At 45.7% G+C, this 18,247-nt stretch overlaps 1 protein-coding gene across 1 annotated transcript in view; it reads left to right on the forward strand.

Annotated features, from left to right (window-relative positions):
* The window catches only part of LOC137433067 (A disintegrin and metalloproteinase with thrombospondin motifs 3), a 388,598-nt gene that overhangs the window by 244,227 nt on the left and 126,124 nt on the right, over nt 1-18,247 (forward strand). The window contains exons 8-10 of the mRNA XM_068125510.2: nt 500-605; nt 4,306-4,449; nt 14,924-15,056. Coding sequence (XP_067981611.2) covers nt 500-605; nt 4,306-4,449; nt 14,924-15,056 — 383 coding nt within the window. The remainder of the gene's footprint in view (nt 1-499; nt 606-4,305; nt 4,450-14,923; nt 15,057-18,247) is intronic.

Consider the following 18,247-nt stretch of genomic DNA (forward strand, 5'->3'; position numbering starts at 1 on the left):
ATTCCTGCAAGCCTCAGTCAAATGTCAGGCCTAGCCAGCCGATTCATGTCGGACTTAGGCCAAAATCGTTTCTATGCCAACCCCACAAAGAGGTGCGAAAATTGGGACTGTTAAATGAGAATATATTTATGCTCTTCCATAAGCTCGCTCTTTTTGTATTTTCCATTAAAATAATTTTCAAACTTTTGAATTAGTAGTTATATAATCTGTGCATGGTAATGATGACTTTTTTTTATAACAAAATGGTGCCCGTACCACGTGACAAATGACGTCATAATTATCATAGAAAATTATACATGTGTAGATGCATACTATGGTAAAAATCTTGTCAATCAGACCAACAGTTGCAGAGAAAATGAATTTTAAAAACGCAGACACGTACGTACATACGCCGTATGTACAGATGGACATATGTGACCGATCGCTTAACCTCGCTTTTCGCTTTGTGAGCACATGGTAACAAAGCGGCTCCACTAAATATCATGTCCAATGTCTGCAGGTTATGCGCCAGTTACAGGTATGTGCCACCCGCTCAGGAGCTGTACTCTGAATCATGAGGATGGATTCTCATCGGCATTCGTCGTGGCTCACGAAACTGGACATGTGTGAGTATCGGATGTTTTGTCGGCTACGGTTGTTTTGCGACATATTCACGACAGTTGTTTTCAATGATCCGTTGTATATTCACTTTGGAACCTACTTTTAATTTCCAGACACTGTTCACCACCATCGCTGGTTCATGATATTTTTACCCCCCCCCCCCCCCTCTCCCCCTCCAGGTTACCAGGTCGGTCCCTGTTCCCTCACCCTCCACTTCATTTTTTTAAATGTTGGTTCCATCTCTGAATCTTCCCCACTCTTTCCTTCCACATCTGTGATTGAGAGTTTACAGCTGTATCTGTCTGCATTTTTAAAATTCATTTTTTTAAAACATTTGTCCGATTGACACGAAATTTTCACCATAGGAGCGCCTCCACCTGTATAATTATTTTATTCATGAGTATGATGTCATAGGTCACGTGGTACGGATGTCATCTTAGAAAAGCATTGCACCTCTATATCTTCGAAACGATCAGTATGAAAAAAAGAATTCTCTGCAAATGTTAGTTCGATGGGCAGGAAATTTTCACCATAGGAGCACCGCCTCATGTATCATTTTGTGTCTCCCTCACCTGTTAGTGTGTCTCCCTCGCCACTCTTTCTGATGCTATTTTAATTATGTTATGTCCTGGCCCATTCTGTGTTGTGGCTGCTTCTCCGTAAGACTGGACTCTATATGTTGAACATTCTAGATTATCCATCACACCATTGATGCGTAGTGTCGTGCTGTTTAAGGCTTCGTTGAAGTTCAATCAGAAACATCGAGCCGAAGTGTTAGGAAGTATGTAATAAATACCATAACGCGAACGGCACTCGGTGGAGCCATACCTTTCACCAGGCTGAACACTTTACGCTTTTTATCCACTGATGGGCGAGAGCTGAATTTGAAACTGAACCAAAGAATCGCCTTGTTCTTGTCACTTACCAAACTCATCCACCAAGGTTTGTTATGTCATCCACAACTATTTGAAATATTGTGCTACGTAATTTGACATGGAGTTTGTGTTTGTTTGTGCGTGTGTGTGTGTGTATGCTTGTGTGTGTTTGTTTGTGTGTGTGTGTGTGTGTGTGTGTGTGTGTGTGCGCATATGTGTGTGTGTGTGTGTATATGTGTGTGTGTGTGTATATGTTTGTGTATATGTGTGTGTTTGTGTATGTGTGTGTGTGTGTGTGTGTGTGTGTGTGTGTGTGTGTGTGCATATGTGTGTGTGTATATGTGTGTGTGTGTGTGTGTGTGTGTGTGTGTGTGTGTGTGTGTGTGTGTGTGTGTGTGTGTGTGTGTGTATTATATATATATATATACAGTCACGTGAAAAAGTAAGTACACCCCATGTAAAGTTTTGACTTTTTCAACATATTTCAACATACAGCTATTTGATCTTCATTTCAACAATATTGATAGATAAAGGTGATATAATATAACAAATATCATGAAACATTCACATTTTGTAGTCCATTGTATAATTTAAATAAACATAAATGCAAATTTCGCATGTGGAAAAAGTAAGTACACCCCTACATTTATCACTACTTCAAATACCTAAAATTAGAATCAGGTGCACCAGCTCAGGTGCAAATGATTAGAACATAGTTAGAGAGGATCTTGGAGGAATGAATGATTGAATGAATGATCGTTTTAAGGCCATTTTCCCCGCTAGAGCGGGGGTTAGCCTTGCGGGCCCCTGACAATCATGGTTCCCTGTTTGAGGCAATGTTTTTATGGTCGGATGCCCTTCCTGACGCCAACCCTTGGTCACGCTCTTACGATGCGCAGGGATACGGGGTACCTATTCTAAACCGGGGTACACACCGGGATCATTCATCCCAGCAAGCTGGTACTCAATTTGCCGACCTCGGAAGGATGACAGGCTGAGTCAACCCCCCTGGCGTTAATTCAGCGATTGACCGGGATTCGAACCCAGGATCCGAGGATCCCAAGCCGGCACCCTAACCGCTAAGGCAACACCAGGCCAGAGATAATCTTGGAGGAACCTGTCTTATTTAAACCTCGGCTATTTAGTTTGTTTTGCTCTTTGTTGTTGAAGTGTGCGGCATCACCATGCCAGGATCAAAAGAGCTCTCTGAGGCCTTCAGAAAGAAGGTTATAGATGTGTACGATTCTGGGAAGGGATTTAAAAAGATCTCCAAACAATTTGAAATCAATCATTCGACTGTCCAGAAGATCATCTACAAGTGGAGAAGATTCCAAACAACTGCCAACTTGTTCAGGCCAGTCCGCCCCAGCAAGTTCAGCCTGAGAGCAAACCGCAAGATGCTGAAAGAAGTCTCTAAGAACCCCCAGAATGTCATCACGGGACCTACAGGTAGCTCTTGCCACTGTTGATGTCAAAGTGCACGAGTCTACCATTAGAAAGAGGCTGCACAAATTTGATCTACATGGGAGGTGTGCCAGGAGGAAACCTTTGCTGTCCAGAAAGAACATCAGGGCAAGACTAAAGTTTGCCAATGAACACCGAGGCAAAGACCAGCACTTCTGGAAGAATGTGCTCTGGACAGATGAGTCAAAAGTAGAGCTATTTGGCCACAATACCAGAAGACATGTTTGGTGAAAACCAAAGACAGCATTTGACCACAAGAACCTGATACCAACTGTAAAGCATGGTGGTGGAAATATTATGGTTTGGGGCAGCTTTGCTGCATCAGGGCCTGGGCAGCTCACCATCATAGAATCCACTATGAATTCTTCATTGTACCAGAGGGTGCTTGAGGATAATGTGAGGCCACCTGTCGGAAAGTTGAAGCTCAACCGAAGGTGGACCTTGCAACATGACAATGACCCTAAACATACCAGTAAATCCACCAAGGAATGGATGAAAAGAAAGAAATGGAGGGTTCTGGAATGGCCAAGTCAAAGCCCGGATCTAAATCCCATCGAGATGTTGTGGGGGGATTTGAAACGAGCTGTGCATGCAAGAAACCCCTCAAACATCGCACAGCTGAAAGAATTCTGCATGGAGGAGTGGGCAAAAATTTATCCCAGTCGATGTCAGAGACTGGTAGACAGTTATAAGAAACGCCTACTTGAGGTTGTTTCTGCCAAAGGGGGCAATACCACCTACTAGAGCCAAGGGTGTACTTACTTTTCCACATGCGAAATTTGCATTGAGGTTTATTTAAATTATACAATGGACTACAAAATGTAAATGTTTCATGATATTTGTTGTATTATATCACCTTTATCGATCAATATTGTTGAAATGAAGATCAAATAGCTGTATGTTGAAATATGTTGAAAAAGTCAAAACTTTACATGGGGTGTACTTACTTTTTCACGTGACTGTATATATATATATATATATATATATGTGTGTGTGTGTGTGTGTAAAAGCGACACACACACACACACAGACACACACAGCAAGTAGCACTGGGTTACATGTTACCAGTGGTAGTCCCAAAAGACTGACCTCGTGTGTGGGTATTTCACAAAATATTTTTGTGAAATCTCTGAACACATTCTTTCTTCGTCACTAAAGTCTTCCTGCAGACACTGAGGCTCATTGGGCAATGTTATTCAGGTATTCTGCTTAATCCAAGTTGGTAATGCAGTTAAATCTGTCATCATTCAAGTTATAATGTCTGACGATTGGTGACAGGTCTTTACTCGTAACGAGTGTGTTTATGGAGAAGGTTTCATGGATGTTTTTTTCATGGATAAACATGGTTAAAGTTGATGTGCCACAGGCTTGGTATGGAGCATGATGGACAAGGAAACCGTTGTGGAGATGAGACCGGACTTGGCAGTGTAATGGCGCCGCTCGTTCGTGCTGCATACCACCGCTACCACTGGTCTCGTTGCAGCCGTAGAGAATTATCCCGTTACATACAGTGAGTGCACAGTTCACAAAAACAATTTGGTACAATAATTGTTAACTTTTTTTTCCAAGGAAGACACCACTGTGTGAACAAGAGCAAAAAAATTGTCGGAACGATTCACTTGCTTTCTGTGTTGATTGTGTTTTACCTTCGATTCTCAACTTTGTGTGAGTAATTTCATATTTTATGAAATACTGTATGTATATCATATGATATCATATATATATATATATATATATATATATATACAGTATATATATATATATATCTATATATATATATATATATATATATATATATATATATATATATATATATATATATATATATATATATATATGTATATATATATATATATATATATATATATATATATATATATATATATATATATATATATATATATTGTTACAGATCGCGGTTTAGATGTTATGATGACCGAGCGGTGGTGTATTACCGCGACCTAACAAGATCCCTGACTCACCCGATTCACCCAGGACTTTGGCCGGATCGCACCGCAGCTGCTCAATGAGGGGAAAAGACTAAAACGACGAATGCAAAGAGGAAAAGGAATAAAACGAATAGACGGACAGAAGAGTAATTGGATTTATTATTTACACAAGCAAAAAGGAGCAATCAAGGTTTATTTACAACACATAAGACGCAGGTGACACAGTGCAAATTTTAGCTTACCTACAGACTTAATTAAATACCCAGGGACAGAACAAACAAAACAAACTCACGTACACAAGAAGGGTGGAAAGGCAGGAGGTGGATGGCTGGAGGGAGAGGGAGGTCCAAGGGGGTCCTGCAGCTCAACCGGCGCGTTTAGCAGCCGCCGTTCCTTTTCGGTCCTGCTCCAAACCGCCGTTCAGGCCCCCTTTGGCTGTTGGGTGTTCTTGCTGCTGCAGCCTCCGCTGCGTTCCCAGGACTTGTCTGACTCGTTGGTCCACACCCTCAACTCTTTCTTGGTCCCTCACTCTTTACCACCGACTCCTCACCGCAACCAACGCAACCAGTTGACCACCACCTCTACTGACTGACTCTTCACCACTCTCCACTTGACGACCGACTCTCAACCAACTCAGACCAACTCACAACTCACTTCCGTTCGCGCCTTTTATAGCGCCTCCAGCGATTCAGCCGCCGGCATTTTGGACACGCCCATCGGGGTGCTCACCTCGGCCCTGGTTGGTCGCGCGACCCTCGGGCTCCGCCCTGGATGACGACGGGCGGGCACGCCCCTCTTCCCCTCTATGACGAGGTGGAGACACGCCTTTCTTCCCCGACTCGAGCCTCGTGGTCAATGGCGGTTATTGGAGGGGAGGTAATTGAGAATCGAGGGCTCAGCAATGACGAGAGGGGATGTGAAGGAAATGGGGATTTTGGGGATGGGAATGAAAGGGGATCTATTCTCTTTCACTGGTGCAATGGAGTACTTCAATCAATGGGAGACACAGCCTTACCCTAAAACACAGAATAAGAGATAACTATCAACAGGGGTATTCTATTACTTGGCTGATGTGTATGCTCGTGGACTAATTATGGGATGCCCTTTCACCTTTACACAGCTCCGGAGGTAGGGGGGCGCAGAATAAACAATAATAATAATAGTACAGCACACAATCAAAAAATATACAGTCCTCATCTCCGCAACACTGCACCCTCCTCCTCTTAGGCACGTCCCGGGCCTACAACTTTTATTTTTAGTGTGACACGTAGGTGTAGTTCCCTCTATTTTTAACCTGACCCTGAGTGCGACAGTTTTAAAACATAAATAAATGTGTCCCGCTGCTCCATTGCACCCTGCCTAACAGACTTACGCCCACAGTTAACCGAATTGCGGAATGGTCTTCAAACTATACACTGACGGTGGGAAGCATTATTTACAATGACGCTATTTTTATTTACAAAACTAACCCAGGACCTGTGATTGTTCTTTTTGGGGGGGGAGACAGTCTGCTCTGCATCGACGCACCATTAAAGCACCCAAAAACGCACCAATACACACCCAAGCACCAATCAGTGCAGTCACCACTGTTCATCAATAAAATAAAACCAACAAACCCAAACCCTGCAGGTGTCTCTTGCTCTTCGGCTCCCTCTGCTGGTGATTATTATTTGTTCTTCCAGATGTTGTCATTCTTTTGCTTTGCTTACTGGCGGCCTATTTGTATTAAAACTTGCACCCAATGTGTCCTTTTTATTTATTTTATTTATGGCCCACAGGGCCGACTAGTGTGGTTCACCTGTGGGGCATCGGTGCCCTGTGGCCAAGGTCCGCCAGCAAGATTTCGGGCCCTCATGGCCGGTTCCAGCAGAGGGGCCATGCCCCAACCCATGGGGTCCATAAGTGGTGCTCGGCCACAGGCATGTGGTCCATAATGTGGTGCATCGATGCAGACAGCTGGTTCTGGGAATTTCGGGCGCACAATGGCCGACCCACGCACGCTCCCCTCGGCACCCAATGGTGCACAGGTCATGTGGGAGACAAAAGGGGAAAGACAATTGAGCGAGGGGTAAGGTCACAAGGGTACACATCAATAAGGCAATGCAAGGCGAAATGCGTACGGAGGGCGAAGTGAGAAAGCTCGTCCCTACCGTACGTCACCCCCCTGTCACCTACACTACCCTTGCCCTTACCCCATATGTACAAAAATCTACACATTTACAAATTCATCACTACTGTCACGTCTTCCCCATATTTCCCCTATACCAAATTCGTCTCCACAATCCCTCTATTTCAAAATTTGCCATCACCAAATTCATCATCAATCCTCATAAGGAGGCAGAGATGGAACATCAAAGCACAATGTCACACCCACGTCATGATGCGTCTCACAATCCAAACATTTGCACAGTAAAAATAATTAAACATGGCATGGTGCGGAGTACCTGTCACCTCAGGTGAGTGGATGCAGATGGTGCGAGGAGACTTCATCCTAACTACTTTCTAAATGACATTAACACACTTTACACTACCCGGGGTCTCTCCCTGCCAATCCATTGGCCAACTTACACTATGGGTTCTAAAAAACCAATTCCCATTGACCAACCTGTGGTGCTTCTCAATTTGGGGTCTCACTCCCCCGATTCATCTCCCGGTGCTCTCGCACAATTTCTGGGCTGCGACGTGTAGCTCTCCCAGCAGGTCTACCCACCTGCACACCTCCACCACTGTAGTTGCCACCCGAGCTTACCTAGCTCCTCACCCTAACCTAACTAACTGGGGAAGGCCCTCTACTGGCTCTGTCACCCCCTGGTGCCCTCTGGCACTGGGCTACCCGGGTCCGTCCTCCGGATCCTCGGGCCCCATCCACAACAACTACTACCGGCTCCCAGAGCCCACCTGCGGCCTCACCTGGCCGACATCCTCACAGTGGTGGAGCGCCCAACCAACTACACACACTAACAGGCTACACGCCCAGCCATTTCCACAACACTAATGCACCCATCCAAAGACCATTCTTTCACCCGCACCACAGATGCCAATATCCAACCACAATTTACCTGTACCCTCTACCTAACACTTACACTACCCGCCCCGGGTATCCGTGATGGGGGTCCACTCTTCCCCCATTCACACCTTCGCACCATCCACTCCACTCCACAATTTCCACCATACTCACTCCACGACCATCCATTCCAATACTCCATACCATTTATTCCATACACCTGTCCTCCATTCACCTGTCGTTGCACACCTGTGCAATCATACCTGGTGCCACCTGCACCCTCCTCCTCTTCCTGGACCAGTTGGTCAACACAACACACATCACCATCACTCACTCATACACTGCTCCACACACCTGTTCATTTGCACACCTGTGCAATCTCACCTGTTCAATCACACCTGTTCAATCCTCACACACACGGCATCATCTCAGCTAACTACTCCCCTCTGAAACTTGCGCTTCCCAGTCGTCCCTTTAAACTATTGCGCTCCCTCGTCATTATAATCCACACTAATCTACCTGCGTCCCCACTACAGGTATCAGTCACTAACTAACCTTAACGTTACCTAATGTCATCTTCGCTCGATCCCTATCAATATAACCAAGCCCTCCCTGGCTCGGTTGTCATAGCCACCCCATAAACTATTGCGCATTTGCCCCCACTCTGTGAGGGATGGTGGATTGGCCATCCCATCACATGGGGCATCTCTTACTATAAATTTTGCTTACCAAATTCCAACAAATCAAAAATTTTCCATTTACTGCCAATTCTATTCACTTTTCTAAATTTCGTATCAAATCACTATCACTATCACTATCACCATCATCACAGTCCACTATATCCTAGCCTCGGTGCGTCGTGACATCATTAAACTCGGTTCGTAAAGCCGCGCAATGAATTCGGGTGGTTTGGTTGCCTGCAGGTTGAATCCGTCCGGCTTTCGGTTCAAGGGAGGTGGTTTGGTTGGACCGAGGCTCCACGCACCATCTCGGCGCGGCACCTTGCGGTCCCGGGCCCGATGGCTCAATCTCCCCTGGTCGGAACCCCGTCCCCACGAGGGGGCACCGTTCCGCTTCCTCCCACTCGCCCTTGAACCGGACCGGTCGCCTCGCCCGACAAAGCCCGGACTCGACCGTGCGGGGCGGGGCCAAGCCCGAATCGGCAACGACGCTTCGAAGAGAAGCGACGCAGCATAGACCCGCGCCGGGCCTCGCACCCAACAAAGCACCCCGCGCCCCGAGTGCTCGCATCGGCTATTCGTCGCCCTAACCACTAACCCGGTTACCGTCGATGCTTTACTTGCATGCTCACACGCATACGCTACCCCTTTCACCCTCACAAAACCTGGCGTTCCAACGCCGTCCGTACATTCCACCAACGCTCTCCCTGCTACACACCACACCTCTCGTGCACACTTTGGTCCACACCTCTCCTCCGTTACGTCCTCCGTAACACTCACCATGGGCGTGCACTCTGGCATCCACCCACTAACGCGCTCAGATGGGCTCTCCCACACTCGCGCCATGACCAACCCAGGTGTGCTTCCTCGCACACCCTCTACCATTCCAAGCGTGCATTCTCGCACCCGCTCCACCACCAACTCACTCCTCGTGTCACACTCCGTACACCCCGACGTGCATTCTCGCTCGCACTCGGTTTCACTCCTACACTTTACAACACACCCACTCGCCGACGCACACTTTTTCCTCCCACGCGTGCCATTCCACTCACGCTCTACCATTCCAGGTGTGCATCCTTCCATTCCAGGTGTACATCCTCGCTCACCTGCCACAACCAACTCACGCTCCATGTCACTCTCACTACTCTCACCTCCATTCTTGACAGCGCACTCACCCTTACTCTCGACAGCACACTCTTTCCTCATGCACCCGTCCATTACACACCTTTCTCGCGCACACTCTCCCGTTACATCCTCTGTAACACTCACCACCCCACGCTTCCATGTACCCCCTCGCACACGCGCTTCGACCAACTCACTCTTGACGGCACACTCACTCCTCGGCGTGCACTTTTTCCTCACACACCCCATGGTCGGACATTCTCGCACACCTCTTTTTTCGCACACCAGACCTGTCGCACACTTCACCAACGGCCTTTCACGAACACCCGGATCCAAACCAATCCCCAAGCCGACTGAAGCTTTCCTCACATCATATACATTGCCACTCACCTCCGTACCTCGTCTCCGCACCTCTTTTGCCACCTGCAAACTTTTTATTTGGTTAGTGAGCATCACATCATGAGTTGAGCACCGACCTTGCACATATTCCATCACCTCCTCCTGGATTTCTCTCTTAGTTTCTGTCCGTCTCTTCTTAATTTCACTCACCTCTTCTTCCACTTCCTCTAATTTTTGTTTAACCTCTTTTATTTCTCGGTGCGTCTCCTCAAGTTCGTCCTCTAAGGCTACCGTGACCGTCTCTATGTGCGTCCTCACCTCTCGGTCCTTCGTCTCCATTATCTCTGTCACCTCGTCCACCCTCATTGTCAGTTCCTCACGTACCATCTGACATTGCCTCTGTGTCGCTATCAAGTCATTTTTAATTTCTTTTTGTGTCGCCTTTAACCCTCCGAGTACTGCAGTGTTCCTTTGAACCTGCTCCACTAACTTCGTTTGTCCCTCCGTCAGCTGTTCCACCTCCTCCGTCAGATCTTCTATTCCCCCTTGTAACTTTGCCGTATTATTTCTCACCTCTTTCTCCATACGCTTCTCACCTCGCTTTACCTCCTCGCGTAGCCCCGAAACCTCCTCCTTCATCTCCTCCCTTTCTTTTGTAGATGCCGCCCTCATCTGTCCCAATTCATCCCTCTGAGCATCCAGTTTGGTTTCTACCCCGATTTTTACCTCCTCTATCTGCTCTCCCATTTGTTTAATTTCTCGGGCGGATTGCTCCCCTATCTCCCGCAATTTGCCTTCCATCCTATTTTCTAACCCCATTAACCCATTTTTCACCTCTTTTATCCCATTGTCTAACCCCTCAAATTTCTTGTCTAATCCCTCACCGGTACCCCTCGCTTCGTCCCTCATTACCCCCATTCGCTCACCCTGAGCCTTAATTTGCTCACTCTGAGCCCTCATTTTTGGCATCATTTCAATCATAAAGACTCGCACGTACTCTGGCATCTCTGGCTCGGCTGCCGCGACCATGGGCGTGGCTAAATTTGGTGCCGCTGTAACCACGTGCGCGAGAGCGCCATTTTGCGCGCCTGATACTCCCTCAACCGCCTCCTCATTGCTCCCCTCCATTTGATCCTGGGTTACTCCTAACCCCTCTATCTCTCCCACCGGCATCCCGTCGCCTTGACCAGCCATGGCGCGATTTCAAAGTTCAGGTTTTGTAAAACAAAACAAATTTCGGCCGCTCCAAATTTTTTGACCAAATTTTTTCTAGATGTTTTAAACAAATTTGGTTCGGGCCCCGAATCTCACTCCCAGACACCAATTGTTGCTTAATAACACAATTGGTGTTCCAAAATTTGGGCCTAACAAATTTAGTCCCAGGTCCGAATCCAACTCCTGACAACCAATTGTTACAGATCGCGGTTTAGATGTTATGATGACCGAGCGGTGGTGTATTACCGTGACCTAACAGGATCCCTGACTCACCCGATTCACCCAGGACTTTGGCCGGATCGCACCGCAGCTGCTCAATGAGGGGAAAAGACTAAAACGACGAATGCAAAGAGGAAAAGGAATAAAACGAATAGACGGACAGAAGAGTAATTGGATTTATTATTTACACAAGCAAAAAGGAGCAATCAAGGTTTATTTACAACACATAAGACACAGGTGACACAGTGCAAATTTTTGCTTACCTACAGACTTAATTAAATACCCAGGGACAGAACAAACAAAACAAACTCACGTACACAAGAAGGGTGGAAAGGCAGGAGGTGGATGGCTGGAGGGAGAGGGAGGTCCAAGGGGGTCCTGCAGCTCAACCGGCGCGTTTAGCAGCCGCCGTTCCTTTTCGGTCCTGCTCCAAACCACCGTTCAGGCCCCCTTTGGCTGTTGGGTGTTCTTGCTGCTGCAGCCTCCGCTGTGTTCCCAGGACTTGTCTGACTCGTTGGTCCACACCCTCAACTCTTTCTTGGTCCCTCACTCTTTACCACCGACTCCTCACCGCAACCAACGCAACCACTTGACCACCACCTCTACTGACTGACTCTTCACCACTCTCCACTTGACGACCGACTCTCAACCAACTCAGACCAACTCACAACTCACTTCCGTTCGCGCCTTTTATAGCGCCTCCAGCGATTCAGCCGCCGGCGTCTTGGACACGCCCATCGGGGTGCTCACCTCGGCCCTGGTTGGTCGCGCGACCCTCGGGCTCCGCCCTGGATGACGACGGGTGGGCACGCCCCTCTTCCCCTCTATGACGAGGTGGAGACACGCCTTTCTTCCCCGACTCGAGCCTCGTGGTCAATGGCGCTAATTGGAGGGGAGGTAATTGAGAATCGAGGGCTCAGCAATGACGAGAGGGGATGTGAAGGAAATGGGGATTTTGGGGATGGGAATGAAAGGGGATCTATTCTCTTTCACTGGTGCAATGGAGTACTTCAATCAATGGGAGACACAGCCTTACCCTAAAACACAGAATAAGAGATAACTATCAACAGGGGTATTCTATTACTTGGCTGATGTGTATGCTCGTGGACTAATTATGGGATGCCCTTTCACCTTTACACAGCTCCGGAGGTAGGGGGGCGCAGAATAAACAATAATAATAATAGTACAGCACACAATCAAAAAATATACAGTCCTCATCTCCGCAACAATATATATATATATATACATATATATATATATATATATATATATATATATATATATATATATATATATATATATATATATATACAGCATCACCATGTGGCCTGAGGGCCTGGTGCTGGCTTAACGGTTAGGGTGCTGGCTTGGGATCCTAGCATCCTGGGTTTGAATCCCGGTTGATCACCGAATCAACACCAGAGGGGTTGACTCAGCCTGTCATCCTTCCGAGGTTGGCAAATTGAGTGGGTTGGCGGCAAGAAGGTCATCCGTCCGCAAAACATTGCTTCAAAAAAGGGGACCGCGGTGCCCGAAAAAGGCCAACCACTGCTATGCCGGGAAAAATGGCCTCTAAAGGTGGTATATATATATATATATATATATAGTAAAATATTTGGGCAGTTGGGAAAATCCATTATTAAAGAAAGAAAGCGCTTCCAACCAGAAAGTAAAACTAGATGTACTCCACAAATTTGAGCAAATAAGCAAGAGAAAGATCCATCTCCTTCAAATTCCTTTTTCTTTCCTGAAGGTTCTTGTCATGTCCATCTTGTTTATCCCATGTACCCTGCCCCAGCCCTCTCCTTTCCACAGATCTCCCAATGTCCCTGTTCTTTATGGTTGTTGTGCTTCCTTCTCTCTTCCCCGACTTGTCTCCCGCTCCCTTTATTATATGTTATATGTGTTAGCTCTTACATGAGCCTCGACTTAGCATACAAAAAAATGGAGGAACTTAAACAAAAGATATTTGAGTCTTATGAGAATTGGCATAGTTTACCATCACCATTCATCATGCAAATGACTGTGACCAATTCTACATTGGTGTGTTTTGGGGCTGCTAGTTTTCATGGTTTTGGAGTTAGGGAGGACACACACACAACCCATCAATGATGTTCTTTGACGTTTATTTTGCTTGAGGTTTGCAAAAATAAAAATATATAAAACTCCTCCATCTGATCTCGAGCACTGACACGTGACCAGTAGTGGCCTCATGGTGAATAAAAACCGGCACGTCCCAGGGCTGTGGTCTATTGGCTGGAGGAAGCCTGCTGTGAAGTGGGTGAAATGTTGCCTGAGACCGGGTCTGCTGTTACTTATTTGCTCAAATTTGCAGAGTAGATCTCGTTTTAGTTTGTTTGGAAGTGCATTTTTCTTTTTTTCTTTGAATTTTTTTTTTAATATATATAAACATACAGTCACATGAAAAAGTAAGTACACCCCGTGTAAAGTTTTGACTTTTCCAACATATTTCAACATACAGCTATTTGATCTTCATTTCAACAATATTGATAGATAAAGGTGATATAATACAACAAATATCATGAAACATTTACATTTTGTAGTCCATTGTATAATTTAAATAAACATAAATGCAAATTTCGCATATGGAAAAAGTAAGTACACCTTTGGCTCTAATAGGTGGTATTGCCCCCTTTGGCACAAACAACCTCAAGTAGGAGTTTGTTATAACTGTCTACGAGTCTCTGACATCGACTGGGAGAAATTTTTGCCCACTCCTCCATGCAGAATTCTTTCAGCTGTGCGATGTTTGAGGGGTTTCTTGCATGCACAGCTCGTTTCAAATCCCCCCACAACATCTCGATGGGATTTAGATCCGGGCTTTGACTTGGCCATTCCAGAACCCTCCATTTCTTTCTTTTCAGCCATTCCTTGGTGGATTTACCGGTATGTTTAGGGTCATTGTCATGTTGCAAGGTCCACCTTCGGTTGAGCTTCAACTTTCCGACAGATGGCCTCACATTATCCTCAAGCACCCTCTGGTACAATGAAGAATTCATAGTGGATTCGATGATGGTGAGCTGTTGAAGTGAAGAAGAAGCTTTAAAATTGTCACGTGACCTCAATCGTTGGTGAGATGAATTGGTCTGTTGACCAATCCGGGTATCCCGTGATGTTGCAGACGACGTGGGAGAGATGTAATGTTCCGACGTCTGCCTTGTCCCACGTCCGTGACAGATTATAATCGCAAACCGCCCCTTTTTACACCACGATGGATTCCTTTACACCACGAGCAAACCACTTTTTTTCTCTGTCTAGGATAAGATAACTTGACTGTTATCTAAGCTGTGACCATGCAGGTTCATAACACCAACCTGCATCGATTTAACTATGTATATGGTTGAGCAAGCTTGAGGAAGACTCCGTAAAGCTCCAAAAATCCCGTAATACAACCTTCTTTATTTCCTCCTTCCCTCTCATCAATTCAATGGCCAGATCCTACGATTGCCTGCATGATGACCCATTTGACCATGCCTGGCCCAAGCAGCCAGACTTGCCTGGAATCACCTACTCGATGGACGAGCAGTGCCGCTTTGATTTTGGCATTGGATACCGGATGTGTAGTTCGGTAAGAAATTCCATGGCAGACATTGCACTCCACGATCAATTTACCAGGAATGAGAATTTTGATTATATTTGAAGCCATCAGTAATGTTTGTGGGAGGGTGGAGGGTGATTAAATGAAAACAACACCGGAAGTCTAACAGCGGCGTGGCCGGGCCTGTTTGATACTTTATTTGAAGAGGATAGTATGACCTGGGTGGGGATACCAGATAGCAAATAATGTAAGTATTAAAGGTTTTTGAAGTACTGTAAGTCTCGAAGCTGTCTGTTACCATGGAAACAAAGACATTGCATTGAGACACTGGTTTATTCTATGCTTCGAGTCAACAATGAACCAACCATACACTGCTTCAATCCAGTAACTTTGCAGTCGTGACAAAGGGATTGTAATGTTACGATTATATTTACTATATTATTATTATTATTATTATTATTATTAACGTTATTATTATTATTAGCTCACCTGGAACAAAGTTCCGGAGAGCTTATGCGATGGTGCTTCATCTGTCCGTAAACACTTGAAACTTCTTCTCCGAAACCGCCGATGGGATTGTGACCAAATTTGGCACAAATTATATTTGTTGTGTTGTGACTAAAGTTTGTTCACAGCACTAAATCGGGGTCTATGTGGGGTCAAAGTTGGTCCAAGTTTGAGCCCCCAAAAATAGGAATTAGCTTTTTCCTCTGAAACTACACACACTATTTCGATTAAATTTGACCACAACCTTTACTGCCCGTGATGTACCGAAGTTTGTTCACGACATAAAAAGTATCTCCCCTTTTGGCGGTGTACCGGGGGGGGGGGGGAGAGGTGGTTGGGGGGAGGGGCGGTGGTCACCCCCAAAAATAGGTATTTCGTTTTTCCTCTGAAGCGACACACACGATTTCGATTAAACTTTACCATAACCTTATAATCTTCACCATCCGTGATGTACCAAAGTTTATTCACGGAATTTAAAAAAATATGGGTCTCAGGTAGTCTATGAATGTGGGGGGTGGGGGAGGTTGCCTCCCAAAATAGGTGTTTTGTTTGTTTGTTTGTTTAAAGTCATATGATTATGTTAGTATGATTCTACATGCTGCCCTGTCTTCTAGCAACCATTAAAATTGGTTAAAAATACCTTTGTTCAGTGTAGTATACTGTTTATTCTGCCAGGTGAGTGACAGGGGTATTGCCCCTATGTTTTTGTTTTTGCGGCTGTGTTCCGAGACCACCGAAACCCCTGAAGACCCAAAATACCCTTAAAGACCCAAAATATTTCCTGTAATTCCATAAGTCCTTCCTTGGCACACCTGAGCTCCTCACCACATACAAGGCTTTCATCCGCAGCTCAATGGAATACTGCTCTCCCCTCTGGGCTGGTGCTCCTGCCTCACACCTAGCTCGTCTTCACGCTGTTGAAACCAAAGCTTTCAGAATCATTGGAATCTCCTGCGATGAAGCTAACTCCAAGGGCCTCTCACTCACTCACAGCAGGCAGGTTGGTGGTCTTTCTGTCTTCTACCGACTCCTCTCCGGCCTTGCTCCTCCAGCTCTCTCTGGGCTCTGTCCCCCAAATATTCCTACAGGTCGCACAAGATCTGCCTGCAACCCTCTTATGGTTAAACTGCCAAAATCAAGACTCTCTGCTCACCTTCACTCCTTCATTCCTCTTTTCTCCCACCTCTGGAACAAACTCCCTCACTCTCTTCAATCCCACTCCTCCCTTCAGGTCTTTAAAACAGCTGTTCACCACCATCTCTTATCTTCCCCCATCCAAAACCTTGATCTTTTCTACCCCCGCTAATTTCACCCCAAATCCACTTTTTTGAAATACCAACTTCTTTCCTGGAAGTCCTTGGTGTCCTTGTGTTTATACTTCTCCCACCCCCCCCCCCCCCCATTCCCACGCCGCCTCCCCCCAAGCCCTCTCCCTCCCACACATTCCCGATGTCCCTGCTCTCAAATGTTGTGTTTATGTGCTTCCCCTTCTCTCCCCATCTTGTCTACCGCTCCCCTTTTTATATACTTTGTTTGTTTGTCTGTTTGAATTGTTTGTGTGATAAATGTTAGCTCTTTCACGAGCCTCGATTATATGTACAGAAAAAAAAAAAAAAAAAAAAAAGACCCTGAAGAACCAAAATACCCCGAAGACCCAACACCCCGAAGACCCAAAACACCCTGAAGACCCAAAACACCTCGAAGACCCAAAACACCCAAAAGACCCAGAAAACCCAAAAGACCCTGAAGACCCAAAGCACCCTGAAGACCCAAAACACTCTAAAGACCCCAAAGACCCTTAAAGACCCTTTAGACCCAAAATACCCTTAAATACCCTGAAAAACCAAAATACCCCAAAGACCCTTAAAGACACAGAGGAACCAAAAGTCCCTTATGACCCAAGAGCCTCTGAAGATACCGAAGATCCAAAAGACCATGAAGATCCAAAACACCCCAAAGACCCAAAATACCCTTGAAGGCCCAGAGGATCCAAAATATCCTGAAGACCCAAAACACCCTGAAGTCCCAAAAGACACCGAAATGGTCAAAGATGCCTATCCCTCTGAAACGACATGTGGTGAGGCGCGCAGAGTGCGCCGAGTCACGCCTGTCTTATTATAATAGAGCAAACGTATATGGTTATGTATGTTTATATGCGACCAAAACGTCTTGTTCTTCAAATAAAATTAACACCCAAAACACAGTCCGTGAACTCTTAATTTATACGTTTAGACTGCTGAGACCCCTCAGACCTTTGACAACCCTTTAAGCCCCCAAAGACCCTTAAGACCACCGAGACCCCTGAAGACCCAAATACCCTCAAAGACCCAAAAGACGCTGAAGACACAAAATACCCGAAGACCCAAACCACCCAAAAGGCCCCCAACCATGACGTCATCGTCAGATCTACTATCACATCAAGTTTTAACCTGACAATAATAATTTGAGTTCCCCTAAAATGAGTGATAAATGAAATATGTACCTTTTACCATGATAAATAAAAGATACGCCAATTTTAACACACATGTATACACACACACAAACACATATACACACACATATATACACATACACACACATATATATATATATATATATATATATATATATATACACAAATGTATACACACACATACACATACACATGTATATACACACACACACACACACACACACACACACACACACACACACACAGACACACGCGCACACAT

The sequence above is a fragment of the Myxine glutinosa genome, chromosome 8 (genome assembly GCF_964187855.1).
Source record: "Myxine glutinosa chromosome 8, kmMyxGlut1.1, whole genome shotgun sequence".
Taxonomy (NCBI): domain Eukaryota; kingdom Metazoa; phylum Chordata; class Myxini; order Myxiniformes; family Myxinidae; genus Myxine; species Myxine glutinosa.